At 45.7% G+C, this 16635-nt stretch overlaps 1 protein-coding gene across 1 annotated transcript; it reads right to left on the reverse strand.

Annotated features, from left to right (window-relative positions):
• Window positions 1-797: 797 nt before the first annotated feature.
• Window positions 798-15949, reverse strand: CDC25A (cell division cycle 25A; the record flags this gene model as incomplete). Its single annotated transcript, XM_081996409.1, has 16 exons — window positions 798-1918; window positions 3305-3416; window positions 3805-3935; window positions 4649-4747; window positions 4852-4914; window positions 5295-5387; window positions 5718-5867; window positions 6540-6614; window positions 7262-7396; window positions 8569-8685; window positions 9525-9626; window positions 10039-10075; window positions 10212-10247; window positions 10986-11040; window positions 13104-13185; window positions 15794-15949. 16 exons carry the CDS (start codon window positions 15947-15949, stop codon window positions 1778-1780), a joined length of 1584 nt encoding a protein of 527 aa, XP_081852535.1. The 3' UTR covers window positions 798-1777.
• Window positions 15950-16635: the final 686 nt, after the last annotated feature.

Genomic DNA, 16635 nt, shown 5'->3' on the forward strand with positions numbered 1-16635 from the left:
TCCCAGGCACCTCACCGGCTTCCTCTGGGAGCTCAAACCTCCCAGGTGAGATGCGGGAGATTTGGTAACGGCCATTTCTGATTTAGCATTTCATCATCTTCCCATTCAAGGTATTCAGCTTTGAGGGAAGCCAGCAAAATCAGATTTATTTTTTTTTTTTAAATGAGAAAGAGTTCAAAGTTTATCCTTTCAGTTCTCAAAAGTTTTAACAGCAGGTTTTTATGAAACGCAGTTTTTAAAAAAAAAACAAGTTAAAATTCCACATAAAGCACCTCCATTTCAGTATTTTTTTGACACAGATACAACAGCATGCAAGACCAGCCAAGCTGTGCGAAGCATGGATTTCTGCTAAAGAGCCGAGAGCTTCCGGGACATGTGGTTGTTCCCAGGCTGCACGCCCGGCTTCAGGAGCACTAGTTTCACCAAGAAGTAGTGTGTGAGGAAGACGAGCTACAGCAATCACCAGAGTGTTGCTGCAGCAAGCAGCAAGCCTTACCCTGACATCACGGAGCTACTGCAAGGTTCAATAGTTGGGTCTTGCGTGACACCAAAAATTAGCAGCAAAGCAGTTTTAGGACTGGCACTATTGTGCCACAGGACCACGAATTCTGCTTTAGGTGGGCAAAGTGTAGAGCTCAGCTACAGGAAGATATAACACTGGCTGAGGAAGTTCCTCTTCCTTCAAGGATTAATTATATTTCCTGCCTTTCCTGGCAGAAGGTGCTTCTGCTACTGGAGAAGTGACCGAAGTCAAAGCCACAGCAGCAGGAGCAGTTTCAGAACAGCCTCCCAGGATCATTAGCGTGGTTCCTCATAGCCAGGCTCTTTTCTGGACCCATTTCACGATGGTAATACACAGCCTCAGAGGGAGCAGCAGCAGTAAATTGCTGCTGTCGCAAAACCTGGTAACAGCTTTGCCACCCAGTATTTCTGGGATCACTCAAGACAGCCAAATTCTGCATTACCCTCAGCTCTCAGAAGTTCTCCCCTACTTTGAAACACCAACTCCTCTAGAACTAAAGCAGCAGCTAAATTCAAATTTCTATGCAATAAAGCAACCTAGATTAAGTAAAGGAGGTGAACATGATATCTACATAGAACAAGCAACTTCCCCTTCAACTGTCTTCAAGAGGCTTCCCACAGCGCAACACAGGAGTTCAGCGAGGTGGGACCTCAGGCTGTAATGAACTGTTTCCTATTTTACTTTACCACGATGCATTATGCTTCCAACACACAGAATCAAAGCTGCAGCTGAGAAAAAAAAAAAATTAACCACACACACATCCCCCAACAGCAGGCTGCCCTTTAGCAGAAACAAGGTCTGAGTACAATCCAGATGTTTCAACTGCAGTGGTATTAGCTTCATTTGACTGTATTTAAATAAAATAAGGCATTAAAAAAAAAAAACAACAAAACCAACAGGCACTAAAATATCCTCCCTGCTTACACCACGTACCAGCCGAGCCCCATATAGATGGCACACGACCACCTCTCCCCACCCCTCCCTGGGCAGACTGTTGGGCAGTCTGTGGATGTCACAGAACACAAGAAGCCATTTCCATGATGCAGCATAACGAATATTCAGAAGAGTCAGCTCCCAGCCAGCAACCAGGTTTCTCGGTTCAAGCCTGCGGCCCCAAGTTCCATGGTGTTCCCAGTAAGACAACAGACGAGGAGAGAGCCGGTACTTGAGAACCACAAGCAAGGAACAGACACGTCCCCCTCCCACTGCAGCCTCCCCCCACGATGGGCTCTCTTTGCTTGTTCAGTTCAGCCCTTAGAGTTTCTTCAGCCGACTGTACAGTTCCCTTTTGCTCTTCTCGCCAGCCCAGGTTCGGCTTTTGGTGCGGAACCTTTTCAAGTCTTCTTTAAAGTCTTCGTGGTGCATGGGGCGATAGCTCTGGGGCTCGCAGAAGCTCTGGGGAAAGAGAACCTGGTTTCACTTCAATGTGTCACAGGAGCGATGATCTCCGAGTCTCACCGACAGAGGCTGGTAGCAACCATTTGAACAACTACCACCAGAATAAACAGAAACAGACCCCCCCACTCTGTGCAGGAGCTTCATACCAGGCGCTCATGAACAAAGCCAAGCGATATTTGAATCAAAGCCAAGGGATACTCAGATTACAGCTACTTCAGAAGTGACAGCTCTTAAACGAAGGACCTTCAGCCCTGTGTACAGAGCTCTCAGGCCAAATCTTCTGGCAGACGTCAATACACAAACTAAGTTTATCCGTATTCACCTTGAAATAGCACAGATTTGAAGAATACTTGCATCTGGGGACCGGCCAGCTCCTGGTCACACACGGAGCATTAAAGGCTGCCATCGGCTGTTTCATGCTGCCACCTTGAGGCCCTCGGTCCTCCTACCTCAGGAGAGGATACCCACAGGGCCCAAAACAAAACCCAAGTGTCCACTGCCACAGGGGAGCCAGCAGATCGCAGGGAGAGCCAAAAAACAGGACAGCACTCACTGCCATGAACACCAGCATCCCCAATGCTGGAAGACCCAACATCCCACTGGGAAACCACATATGACCCCACCCAGCCAGTCACAGAAAGGTGAGATCTCTCACAACTCTCTGAAAATGCACCAAGTCACAGAACAGGAAGGTAATCTACGAGATACTCTGAAGTGTGAGGGTCTGAGAGGGATGAAAGTGACAGTCAGGCCAGAGTCTAGTTTGTGTCAGAACAGCAGGAAGAGCTAGCTGGAGAAAGAGTACGGCCACTGAAATGCTGAAGCAGCAGAAGCCAAGTGATACCAGCAACGTGAGGATGGTGTTTCAGGTAAGAGAGCTGCTGGGCATTTTCTAGTTTCCTTTTCTGAATTAGAGGCTGAAAAGTCAAAGCTGGATTTTTCCAGCGTTGCTATTTTAGTGCAGTATGATGTGTCAGGTTTTCATTTGTTATATGGCAGTTACTGTCAAGCCTCTCCTCTCTCCTAGTCCTTGCAGGCTGAGCAGCCTTCAGTTCTTTCTCCAAAAGACATTTTGAACTCCTAGTTATTATAAGAGGGCAGAAACCAGTTTTATGTTTTACTCTTGAGACAAGTGGAAAAACCTTTCAGCTATGGCAGCAAGACAGCCCTGAAGTATGGCATAGGCTTAGAGAAGTGAAGGCAACCTCACTGCCAAATTTTAACTGCTCTCAGTACAGGAGAGCACTGCAAAACAGGACAGGAAAAGCTACCCCAGCAAAAAACACTCTACTCCGAAGAGAAGTCTGATTGAGTACATCGGTGTTACTGATCTGTCATTTCTTCCGAGTGTGAAAGCACCAAATTTAAGAGAACATTACTTACGCGGCATCTTAAGAAGAAGTCCTTGTAACCCCCCTTCAGGACATACAGTTCTGGGTAATGGAGGTTGGGGTATTCGTTACCCAGCCTGTCCCGCTCTCTCACAAATCGGCACCTGTAGCAGGAAAAAATCCTCCATTAAATCTCACATTCAACAAGTAACACATTACAGAGCACTCACCCGAAACTCCCCATTCCTTGTGTTACAGAAGCAAGCCAGCGCCTATCCGGAACAGGCGGAGAAGCCACAGTGGCTGCAAAGCTGTGGCTAACTGGTTTTCCCTTCCCATCTCTAAGCGTCCCAGCGCACCAGCCCAACTTCAACGGGGCCATTCGCACCATGGGTTGAGTCATAGCCCTGCCAGAGGTGACAACCAACATCTGCTCAGGATAAACTGCGTATTACGTAGCATGCCAGCACAGTAACCGGTGCCATCCTGGAAGCTTTGCTCTCAACTAGCACAGCAGAAAGTTCTTATCTAGGGGGGTGTAGGATAACTCACATTCGAGGACCCCGCTCTGAAGAGAACTCGCAGTGGAACACTATTATCACTCGTTTGTTCCCCGATGGCTGGATTGGCTTCTTAAGCAAATAGTCTTCCACATCCTCTTCCATATGTAGGTTTACAGCACCCTGTAAAGGCAGGGTCATGCCCGAGCACACGCAGTGAGTGGAGGAGAACAGTAACAAACCTCTATCCCACCTCCTTGCAAGCTCCCTCCTCATCTAGAGTTTCCTACAGGAGTTCTGGCAACCTTCTCTAGCTGTTGGGAACAAATTTCCCAACCCAAGCAGAATATTACAGATACTCTAATGCTGACTCTGGGTGACCCAGACCAGTTTCAGATGGCCATTTCAACAGCCGTATGTGTGGCTCATTGGATTTCCCTTCCCATCTCATTGTATTTGAGAGGGCTGGCCAACTTGCTCAAGCAGCAAACGTCAAGATCAATTATGTTTTGCACAGCTCTTTGAAGTCTGTGGTTGAAATGACATTTCCTAATCTAATTTTAGCTTCCCTAGATATCAGGCTGCTGGACACCGAGTGTCTTACATCCTCCTCCGGAACGGTCTCCCTGCTTGCCACACAGGCCATCTCTTCTGCTTAAGGCAAGCAGAATGTTCCCTCCTTAAGGGAAAAGTCACTTTGCGAACCCAGCGTGAGCTCGGTGTCCTGAGAATCATGCTGTGCGCAAGCGTAACAGGATCGCAGACCCCAGTCGGGCACTTGGGCATCTCAGCTATAACATATCCCCATGGCCTTGGGTACCCGCTAGTAGGAGTGCCAAGTGACCCCAGTTTGCAACTTCAGACAACTCTACGTTGCTCTTGCAGGATCAACGTACCTTGATGTGTCCTCCTTCGTACTCATATGGGTATCTACAATCAATTATCACACATTCCTTGATGAAGCTCGCAAACTTCCCCGTCAGAACAGACACAATCTGCAAAAAAAAAAAAAAAAGTAGTTCAGTTGTTTTGAGATGTTTTTGTGTTGGTCTCCTCCCCTCCCAGTAAAGAATTTTTCTACTGTCCCTGGAACACATACCATTTCTGAGTCAATATATTTTAAATCTTGATGTTTCCCATCGACAGTGTGGAATAAATAACCCTAGAAAACAGACAGCATTTTACTGAGAAAATTCCATGTGTGAGCCACATAGGCAACAGCACAGTGCTCAGCAGTTAATTTTGTAACACAGATGCTTTGTTGACAAGAATCTCTTCAGCAAAGCTTGAGTTAAAACTAAGAATTCTAAAAATTCAGGGACAAATTTTTCTTTTTCACTCCTATACTGAAAGGATTTTGTAGATCTTTTTGAATAACCACAAATGAATTATTTCATGTCTAATGTATGAAAGCACCCTTCTCGCTGACAGCCTTTACCAGTAATTTGAATACGTACTGTTGAAGAACAGAAGTGCTTTACTTGGGTTGGTTTGAGACATTTCAACCAAAAAGAGACCATTAAAACAGATCATTCGAATTACCTTTGAGAAGTCACCAATAAGATCTCTCTGGTCGCTGTCCAAAATGCTTTCAATCTCTGCTGTGGAGGATTGTGTCCTTACTATTTTCAAACTCTAGAGGAACACAGGTTAGAGATCAACGCCGCGCACTGACAGCGGAGAATCCCTTTTCCCAGAGCATAACAGAAAACTCAAGAGTTCACGCTGAAGCCCTGAACTACAACCCCTCCAGCTTCCCCTTTGGATTAAGGCAAAACTCAGGCTCAAGAGAATGCAACCACTGCACCAGCTCCCCTAATCCCCACTGCACAGAGAATGCAGTTTTGCTAGGTCAGCAATTCACCTGAACAAGCTCTCCCTCATTAACCTTCATGAACTAGACACCTGTATTAGATCCTCTCCTAATCAATTCTCTGCTACAACATCAGATGCCAAGCCACCAACCGTTGAATCCTCAGGTGTTCCAGGCAGGCTTTTCCTCTTCTTGCTTTTCCCTGGAGAATTCTCCTCCTGGGACCTCTCCATCCTTTTCTGGGTGGTTCTTCCTACACCACTTGGCAGAGATGAAGAGCCAAACAACCGGCATCGTTTGGCCTACGAAGAAGGAGAGAAGTTAAGAGTTGCCTAGCAAAGATTTAGATTAGAAACCAAGCAAGCCTCAGATTTTCAGACTATTGCAAGTTTTGCCTTATATAAGACACTGCCACTGCACAGCAACAGCAGGATGCCAATAAGGTCATCTAAACTCAGGACCTACATTTCCAGTAACACTTGTTTCTTGCTGATTGGGTGAGCCTGGAGCACTATAAGCAATATGATGTGTTAGCAGAGTGCTTTATACCAATTAGCAGACAATCTATCAGCAGATTAAGGAGATTTTTGCTCTTGTCTAACCTCCCTTTGCAGTCTATTATCAGAAGATCAGGCTGCAGGCATTCCAGGTAAGCCTGTGCAGAACGTATTCAAGATATGTCAACAAGTATCTGATAAGGGAAGTCAAGATCTTGCATTTATGAAATGTTTTTGTAAAAAGAAAGTTACTGCCCATATAGGCACACAATGAGCATTGTTCCACACTAACAAAGTCTTCCAGGTAAACAGGCTTTAGAGATAAGAGAATGCTGAAGGGGGTTTATGCCCTGTCTTGTTTTGTTGTTATTAGGGATACAGGATCACAGATAGTGTGATCACTCATCCCAGTAGTGAAAATGGGTGCCCGAACAAAGTCCCCATCTCTGTTCTGTTTTGCTCTCCCAGAACACTCACCCGATTGTCTGTTTTCCTCATGACTAGTGGTGCAGTCCAGAGGCTCGCCACATCAGATGGCATCTCCTCATCGTTCTGAGGAAAAAAAAGAAAGTTCCTTCTCATCTATTTCACTGTGGGCAGAGACTGTAAATATCTACAGCTTCTACACAGCTCGGGCAAACAACCCAGTTGAATTCAGCTGTCAGAGCAGTTTTAGGAATTTAACGCAATTACTAGCCCAATACTCAATGAAATAATGGAACCAAGTTGAGACATGCAGAAGGAGGCATGTTATAGCAATTCATCGATTAACAAGGACATTCCTCCAAAGCTTTAAGTGTTTCCTCTTTAAGTGGCTCTAAAGCAAGTATCACCTCTAGCTCTTTCAGCAAGTTTCTGAAGAAAAATACCAATTCTTCAAATAATTCTCTCTAGGAATGCAATTCTCATCTACCGATAGGAACAGCAGCAATTCTTAACTGCTGTTCACACCCCAAGTAAATCCCACTGTCTGTGCTAGGAAACAGCACACAAGAGATGGAGACACTGAAATGTTAGAGTTGAAAAAGATGATGATAACTCATCATCCAGGAGTCCCTAGTACCTAGCTTTTTGCGGTTTGACTTACCACACGGACTTCTGCTAGAACATATGCGCACCACGGACACATATCGTTGGCAGGCTATTAACATTAGACAGAGCTGATTTTGAAATGTCCATCGCATTTCCTTTGTACGTACCTTCAAATCTTGCTCATCTAACAGCTCTAGGAATCCATCATCATCTTCGCTTTCAGAGGAAGTCAGAGAAGACTGCTGCAGGAAAGCTGGCCTGTAGTTTTCCTGTTCACCTGTGGTTATTCCACCCATGGGAAACTGAGACACGACAGTTAGTTCTAACAACATTCCACCTCTTTACTGCAGGATGCTGTAACCACAGATGATGCCGTGCCTCCCACTGCACTACAGAAAACACGGTGGTTATTCCACCACCTGGAATAACTTGAGCAAACGGCAAAGTAAGTTCAAACACCTCTATTTGATCCCTACAACAGCAGAGTGCTTCGTTAGCCTCATTAAGCAGTAAGTCTCTTCTCTGGAAGAATCTATCCAGCAAAGGTGCAAAGGACAGAAATGGGTGGTGTCAACAGGATCAAGAATATAAATATCTTCATATAGTAAATATATAATTTTTATATAATATATGCTTCATTAATTATTATTTTTATTATATTTATCTAATTTATATACGATTATGTGTAATTAATATATTTCAATAAATATAAAAAAATATAAACTCTGCAGTTGATAAGCACAAGCTCAAGAGCGCTAAGCAAGTCGAAGGACTACCAGATTCAAGGAGTGGAGTTAAGACTTAGCTCCCCAGTAAGGGCCCATCATGTTTTTTCAGTTGCTTTTTCTAAGCAATACAATATAAAAATATAAATATAATATTTTTATATAAATATATTGGATATAAATATTAAATGTATAATATATCATATATAAATATCATATTATACAAATAGTAAATATATTGTATTATTTATATTCTAAATATTCTATGTAAATATTAAAATTATATATAATATAAACATATAATATAAAATACTATTTTCTTCCTGGATGCCATATCTGGACATAAGATCCAGTTGCATCTGCACAGTTGGCTTCATTGTTCCAAGTGCCTCTGCCTCAATATAAGCATCTGCTTTACCGATAGTGAAAACAATTTCCAACTAGCTTCCTCCATTCCACATCGATGTTCACACTTCCTCGACTTATGGCAGCATAACCTCGGCTCTATAGGGACTAATCTTTCACACGCTGCAGAACAATCCACATTTCAAATTTCTAACCATCTCATGAGCCAAATATGAGGAGACTTTTCTTATCTGGCAGAGAGACAAGTTTTTCTATTTGGCACATGAATAGTGGTAATTAACAAGCATTGTCTTAGAATCCTGATGCAAGTTTTCTTCCTTCCAGAGAGTAAGTATGCAAAGGATTGGGTGAGAATTAGTTGCAAAGAACACTGTATTACTTACCATCTGAGCTGGAGATGAATTCTGCTTTGGTCCAGGAACACCTTTTCCATCACGGCAATGGACGTGCGCGGAACAACGAGAAGCTGGTTTGGTTGGCTTCTTAAACTCAAACGATTCCTGAATTAAAAAGGTGCAAAGTGATCATTTTACCAAAATTACCAATGGCATAAGCTGCTAGGATCATTTTATCTTTTTCTCTCTCTCTTTTTTTTTTTTTTTTAAAGCTACCTTAAATTTTGGATTTAAGTTCCTTGCTACCAACAGGAAGAGTCTGAAGGCGAGCGTTTTCAAATTAAAGACATTACAATAGCAATTCATTTAACATAATCAAGCTTTCATTCTCTTGATATCACCTGCAGGCTTAAGGCTTTTCTATTTCTTTTGTCAGTTAACTTCTCTGCAAAAGAAACCATTTTTAAGGGCAGCCAAGGCTGTCTCCTGACAGCCGCTCACCGGTAGAGGCCTGTCGGAGTCCTACCGATGGGATTTCCAGCAGCAAGGCCCCTCAGACAAGCAGGCAAAAGGACATTTGCGCTGCGAGGAACCAGGGCTCCCGATGCCAGCAGTGGAAAGAGATGAGGTGATCTACCTAAACAGCTTTCTGGAGGCACCCCTTGTAGCTATCTAAAGCTAGCAGTATGGATATGTTTTTCCCTTGCCACAGCCTAAAAGGAGTCAGGTTCAGTAGCACAAAGGCAGAGCTGCACAGTCAAAGCCTTCCCAATTTTCTGTTAACATGTGATCAGTTTGCAGTCGCTATAATCGGTGCTGTTGCACTTCACTGCTAGTTCCCCTAACAAAGTTTTGCATGGCTTATCTTAAGTCTAACTACAGCCTGGCAGAGAGTAAAAGAAGCCTTTTCCACCACGTCCACTGTTGAAGGGGTTTGCTAATTCAGCTTCCTTGGTACCACCTCTTACAACACATCATTGCAGGCCACAGAAAGCGACACTTACATTCTCCTTATTTTCATCTTGTTCTAATAGTTGAAAAGCATCACTGTCCAGAGAATCGGAATGGTTTCTCTTCAGAGCAGGACTGCATCCCAGGAGGCTTTGCTACAACATTCAGACAGAAGTGCCAGTTCAGTATCGTGCAATCATGTCTCCCCACAACTACATTTTAGACAAGAGAGGTGTTTACAAAGACTACAAGGTCTCTGACTACAAATTTGTGCAAACTATGTACAGCAGACTTATGCTGACATCTCGGTACAGGTACCAAAATGCTTTAGTGACTGCATTAGTGACAAAGACACATCACTGAAATTTCACACCAACTTGAATGAGATTTCGAGTTTACAAGCTGTAATTTTGATGGTTTTCATTAAGTACCACAGCAGCTGTTCTTGAAGACAGAAAATTAACAAGTTATGGAATGTATCCAACAAAAAAAAAAAAACAAACACCCAAACACTTAACACACTAAATCCTTTAACATGTCTACAAGACCAATACCACCCTCACTTACTGGCAGTGAATGTATTCTTCTGAAAGGCATTCGAATGCTACAATGAAAAAGAACCAAGATTTATTTCAGTATTTTGTTTTAAAAGTTACATAAGTAAACCCCACTTTTTTCTTCCAGCAATAAAACTCCATAAGCTACAACAGTCACTGACAAAGAAATAGAAGTATACTTACTTCAGCCTGCTAGATTCAAGAATTGCTTTTTCAAACCTAAAAGCAAGTGAGATGACCCACAGTTAGCACCGAAGGATAGCATACTAAATATCAACCTTGTATTTAAGCCATGTAGTGTTATGCTAAGGATAAACCAACATGCTTCTTGATGACACTTTGCCTTTCTCAAAAGCTATTTATAGCCAGCCTATCCCATCCTAATTTTTGAAACACTAGACTCTTCCTCCCCTTCCTTTCCCCAAATTCTTCTCAGTATTGTTTAGACAAGAAGCTAGGTTAAAGGAAGAAAAGCTCAGTACATCAGAGACCAAGGGCATCTGTCCCCTATCTCTGGGGATAGAAGATTAGGAGAATAAAAATAATCTAATCGAGAGTGGCAAATTCAAAGCTAAGAGCAATTGCCTGGTATCAGTTAAGGTATATACAAGCATAACTTATAATGTAAGTGTTGAGTGAAAACTGCAACGTAGATGCAATTTGGGGCAGCTTCAGACTCCTGGTAAGGTGCCAATGTCATGCTCAAACAGCCTGGGTGGTACAACACATTAACTCAGAGCCAATACTTGGTAAGTACTCCAGGGCACAGACAAGACAGAAAGCCTAGCAGCTCAAGCCGCAGAGCGGTACAGCCCACACTTCTAGAAGTTTAAGAGAGAAAAGCCCACTGCATGCATGCCAGCAAAGGAAAAGCCACGTCAAGCCTCTCATTAGCCTACGTTTGTTAATGGTGCAACGTGAAATGCCAGGAGTCAGGCTTAGCATACAGTTACATACGTTTCCTCCATGATATCATTCGAGGTTGCGGGACCGGGCGAATCCAAAGCACAACCTGTAGAGGAGAGACAAGAGTTTTCTACTGAGTTGTATCTAGGAAAGGGAAAGTACTGCACACTGCTCAGATTTCCTCAGAAAGACACTGAGCTCAGACAGGAAACTAATGTAGAAAGTCCCGTCTACAGCCTCACCTCCACATAGGAGTAAATTACAGTTACAGATACTCCATTCCATTGGTTTTGGCCATAGATAATCAAGTGTTAGTGCTTGGGGAAAAACAGGAGTCAGTAAGAAGAGCACCCCTAGCCCTGCCTAGAATGTCACATGGAACAGAGTGCTACCAGAAAACAGGGAATACTCTTGGCTTATTCTCTCACACACACACCTCTTAACAAACAACTTAGTCCTTTAGGGTTTTTTAATCCATGTTTTTAGTTACACCTCTCCACAGGAAGAAATTCTGGTCTCATGCCAAAAAAAGTAGTCAAAAGGCCCTTCTTAATGCATGCGAGGGTACTGGAAATAACAGCAAGCACTCTGTAAGCACAAACCAAGCAAAACATTACAGCTACCTAGCATTTAAGTACGTCAAATACGAAGCCTACTTAAACACAGATCCCTGAGGAGTTTTTGTGTTATAGTAGTATTCACAAGCCCTAGTGATAGGCCAACAGCTTACCAGAATACACTCTTATACCATCATGACCAGACTTGTTACTACTTCAGTGACTGTGATCTAAACAAACAACTACAAAGAATTAATTTCACTAACATGACAGGTAGTGGTCTGAGCACAGCAGAAACCATAATCACAAGTGTTTTGTAAGCACTTAAGACCTCCGGAGGGGGGCAGAAAAAAGACAAGAAGAAAGTGGAGACTTAGCAAGCTTGGTTATTCTATCCCACTCTGTGGTTTGTGAGCTATATTCGTGTTTTAGCAGTTCGTAAAGTTCCTTTGAAGGCTGAAAGTACCATGCACAGTCAGACTGGTGCATAAATTCAGGTGGAGACACTTGATTTCCATCACTGGGCTGGACAAATGAAGGATCATAAGTTTCCCTGATTCTACAAGTTATGGGGTATTTCATTTTCACTGATAAAACTTCTAATCGGGGGGGGGGGGGGGGGGGGCGGCACGGGACAGACAAGGAAAAAAAAAAAACCACAAAAAACCCAAACTTTTGGGCAAATATCAGTACTAAAATGCAGCTCCCCAGGTTTCAGATAAACAATCAGCTCGTGTTAAAAAAAAGCCACAATAAAAACCCACGCCACAAGACAAACCCTGCTCAGCAGCCTTGATCCGAGCATGCTGAGCAGGTTAGCACAGTTTGGGTTTAAAGAGAGAAACCGCGCAGCGATGACTTGCTTTCAAAGTTATCACCCTCCAAAGGGCAGAAACTCAAATCTGTCCCAGTCAGAGCTGAATGCAGATACACACCAGATCCTAACAATGAAGGATGAAACACTATCTACCCGTTTTCGAGACCACAGCCCCAACACACAACTATAAACACTCACAAGCCAACATCTGCAAGACACCACAGACTAGAGAATGGTGGGAACCCAATTCCCTAGTGAAGCATATCTTGGGTTATCTTTAGCAGCCTTCATCTTCAGCCTGCAAGAAAAGCTGATACACTCACGATAAGGTGTTGACCTACTACCATGTACAGAGCAGAACATCAAGGCAATCAGAAAATGGCAGTGATAAACATGCTGGAGTACAAAGCATGACAGGTCAGCAACCATGTCTTAACAGCCACCCTAGGAAAAAAAGGAAAAAGCCATCTCTGTCAGAGTCCGCCTGTGGGGGCAGAACCAGTTTTTCCTCCATGCTAGCTCTACTGCTAACATATTCCAGGACAACTAAAGCAAAAAAAAAAAAAACCACCAACCCACCCACAACCCAAACCATGAACTGCAGAAGCTTGCTGAGCGATGGTTTGCTTGCTTCCCTCTTTTCAAGGGCATAAGAATGGGAAGTGGCTGCAGGGATGGCAGGCAGGCAGCCTTAGTTCTCTATCCAAACCCTGGAAGCTGCTTGCAGCAGAAGCCACGTAAAGATACAATGCTTTTCATTTCTTATTTGTTATTTATTAATTGAGAAAGCCATACCTGAGTCTGTTGATTCTGATGACACTGTTCTTTGAAAACCGTTAGTATTCTTGTTCCCCAGATCTTGCTCAGTGTTGTCATGCTGACTGTAAAGGAAGTTAGGTATTTGTTTTAAATGCTCATTGAAATGGGAAATACAATACAGGAGTGCCTGAACAGAGACATACAGCACAGGTAATCACAACCTGAAACCTTTCAGCAGCAGCCAAGTGAAAGGATTCCAGCTTGGCAGTCCTGCAGACTGCAGTCTCTTGTGCTCCGTGTGCTGTTGAGTACATGGACACTACCATCACCACCAGATCACCACGCTTACAAACAGCCGCAGATCTAACACCTATGGGGACTTCAGCTTCAGCTTTTTGGCTTTGTTTTTTTTAAACCTGCACATGCAGTGCTAATAATATTAGAAGTTAGGCTTCCAAAACAGAGACAGGAAGAGTGTCATTTAAGACAATAAGTATCCTGGTTTCCTTTCTGGTTACCCTGCACCAAACCACCAAGCTTTTCCCCGTGACGTGCAGTTAGTGAGGGGTTTTTGGTGTTGGGGTTTTTTGGGGGGTTGGTTTTTTTTTTTGGAACAATGTTTTAGAGACTGTCCTGAGCTCGTGCCTTCACAAACAAAAGTCCTAATACAACAAAATGAGACCTTGCAATAAAACTTTAGGACTAAAAACAATTTAAGTGTGCAATAGGTTATTGGTGCCTGGAATCACATCAGCACCCCCTAAACCATTCTCCAGAAACATCTATATCGGAGCCCCGTTATCCTTCTTGGGACTGCAACCCTCTCCGGCAGCCACTCAATTCATTATTACTTTGCATAGAAAAGTTACCAAACTTCTAACTCAAACTTATTTTTATAAGTAGTTAGCTCTCAAATTTTTGCCTTATCAACTAAGCAAGTTCTTCTCTGCTCACATAACCATCAGACCAGTCAAATCATTCTGTAGGTGAAGAGGCTTGAGGCATCCAGGGCCTGAGGAACACCAGCCCCTGACCCAACGCACGTCCACGAGCAGGCAGCTCTCCTGCCTGACTGCTGAGCCACATCAGACACACGTTTCATGCGTGGGCAGGGGTCACGGCAGCTTCACTACAAGGAGATATGCATATCATATGTAGCCTTACTCGATATTACCTTAAGTAACAGAAAAGTTACTTGAGTGTGGCTCCTCCATCCCATGGGTTAATTTAAAAAAAAAAAATGTACCAGGGCACAAGCTAGGGCTACAAACTCAAAGAGCAGAATAACTAATGCGGAGGGGACCGGGGCAAATCCTTTACAGGAATTCCGTGAATCTGAAGGAGGGAAGGATCATTAAAGCAAGGAGGTGATTACAGAAATGAGAATGATCTAAAAACAGCAAACAAAGGACAAATACCAGGAGGGCCATCAAGACCAGAGTGGGCCAGGACAAAACAGGAGCCATACAAGAGAAAAACTGTAGAGGTTACTATAGGAATAATGAGATTAAAGGAATTGAATATGCGAGCAGTAAAGAGAGGAGGGGTGCGCAGCAACTGAGCAAGGGTGCACAGCAGGGTTCAAGGAGTCATGTCACAGGTGGGAGCCAAGATGATGCAGCTAACCTGGCATGGAAGGCAGGACGGACAGACACAAAGGTACCAGCGTTAATGTGGGGGAGAAAGGAAAGCACCCTGTCCTGGCACCAGGCACAGCGAAGGGCCCGGAGCAGAACCAGGGGAAGATGGAGGCCCACGGGCAGGGGAAAGATGGCCCGCAGCGCAGGAGCCACAACCACGTGTGGGGCTCCCGCGGGGCAGGGGACGGGGGAAGGCCCAGTCTTGGGGCGCCCTAGGGAAAAAGGGGATATTTGGTCGGAGGAGGGGCAGAGGAGCAGCAGGAGTGAGGAAAGAGCTCTGCAGGGCTGGAGGCATCAGGAAGCGGGGGGGTGGGCAAGGGAGTGGTGGAGGCCTCGGGTTTGGGGTGGGAGGGATAGGAAGAACTAGTCAGGACTTCGGGGGGGGGGGGGGGAAAGAAACAGCTCCTTGAGGCCCTGCTTTTTTGGGGGAGGGGTAGGAGACGAGGTCCTCGAGGCCTCAGTTTTAAGGGGGGGTGTGTGTTTGGAAGGGGAGAACGCGGTGTGAGGTCCTCAAGGCCTCGCTTCTGGAGGGAGGAGATTGAGAGGAGAGCTCCTGAAGGCCTCGATTCGGGGGGTGGGGAGGGAGGGGGAGAAAAGAGCCACGAGGCCTCGCATTTTTTTTGGGGGGGGTGCGTAGATGAGGTCCTGGAGGCCTTGGTTCTGGAAGGGGGGCAGGGAAGAAGAAGAGTCTCTCGAGGCCTTGCAGTTGCAGGGGGGGAAGCAGAGGTAGAAGAAAACCTCTGGGGCGGGGGGGGGGAGGGGGGAGCGGGGAATGTCCTCAAGGCTTCACTCCTGAGGCGGAAGGGGGGTGGTGGAAGGAGAAGACTAAACCCTCGAGGCCTTGCTTTTTTTTTTTTTGTGGAGGGGGGAGGAGAAGAGCTCCCCCAGGCCTCCCTTGGGGGGGGGAGGCCTCAAGGTCTCGCATGGCGGGGAGCGGGGGGCTTAGGCCTCGCTTCGGGTCCGGGAAGGAAGAAGGGGGGAAGAGGCCCTCGCGGCCTCGCTTATTTGTGGGGTTTTTTTAGGGAGGGGGCATAGTAGAGGCCTTTGGGGGGAGGGGGGCTGTACCCCGAGGGGCAGCGCTTTGACTGACCCACGTCCCAGCTGCTCCAGGGTGAGGCGGAGATCGGAGACCGGCGAGAGTTCAGCGGGAAAGAGAGACTTGACCACGGCGGGTGAGGCAGGAGAGGCCGGGGAGAGAAGCAGGAGGCGGCGGCGGTAGGAGCCGCCCGGTGCGGGATCCATCGAGCCGAGCCGAGCCAAGCCGATGCCTGCCGTCCTCCTGTCAGCGCGGCCCGCACCGCTTTGACCCCTGCCGCTACCCGTCGCCCGCTCCGAAGCTGGCGCCAAACTTCCCCTCCACCAATCAAAACCCTCCCCTGCGCGACGTTTGAAGGGGGGCGGGTGGTTTGGGGTGTGGTTTTTAATTTTTTGTCGAATGTCCCCGCCCACAGCGCTCGTTCTGACCAGTAAGAACGGCGGCGGGCGCCTCACTCCCCGCCTCCCAACTGCTGCTTGACGTCGATCCTGCCCAATAGAGAAGCCAGGCAATATGGTGCCTCAAGTAGCATGGACGAGTGCCAAAGGGGAACTACATTTCCCAGCATGCAACGCCGAGCAGGGCAACGTGTTTGACGCGTTACATGCTGGGAAATGTAGTTCCCGCTTCACTGAGGCGCCCGCTTTGCCGCCACATCTCCGCCTGCCTCCACCTTCCCTGCGCCTGATGGGACGTGTTAAAACGGGGAAAGATGAGGAAAAAAGGGCATAAACTCATCAGGTAACTGGACCTCGGTGAGGCGAGGGACCCTTCCCACTTCATTCTCCTCAAACGAGATCTTTGTGAGAACAATAAACGAGCGGCATCACCAGGGAAGCGGCGGCTGCTTTCGTCAGGTGCTTGGTGAGCGACAGCATGAAAATATGAAGCC

The sequence above is a fragment of the Phaethon aethereus genome (genome assembly GCF_964289735.1).
Source record: "Phaethon aethereus genome assembly, chromosome: 2".
NCBI classification, from domain to species: domain Eukaryota; kingdom Metazoa; phylum Chordata; class Aves; order Phaethontiformes; family Phaethontidae; genus Phaethon; species Phaethon aethereus.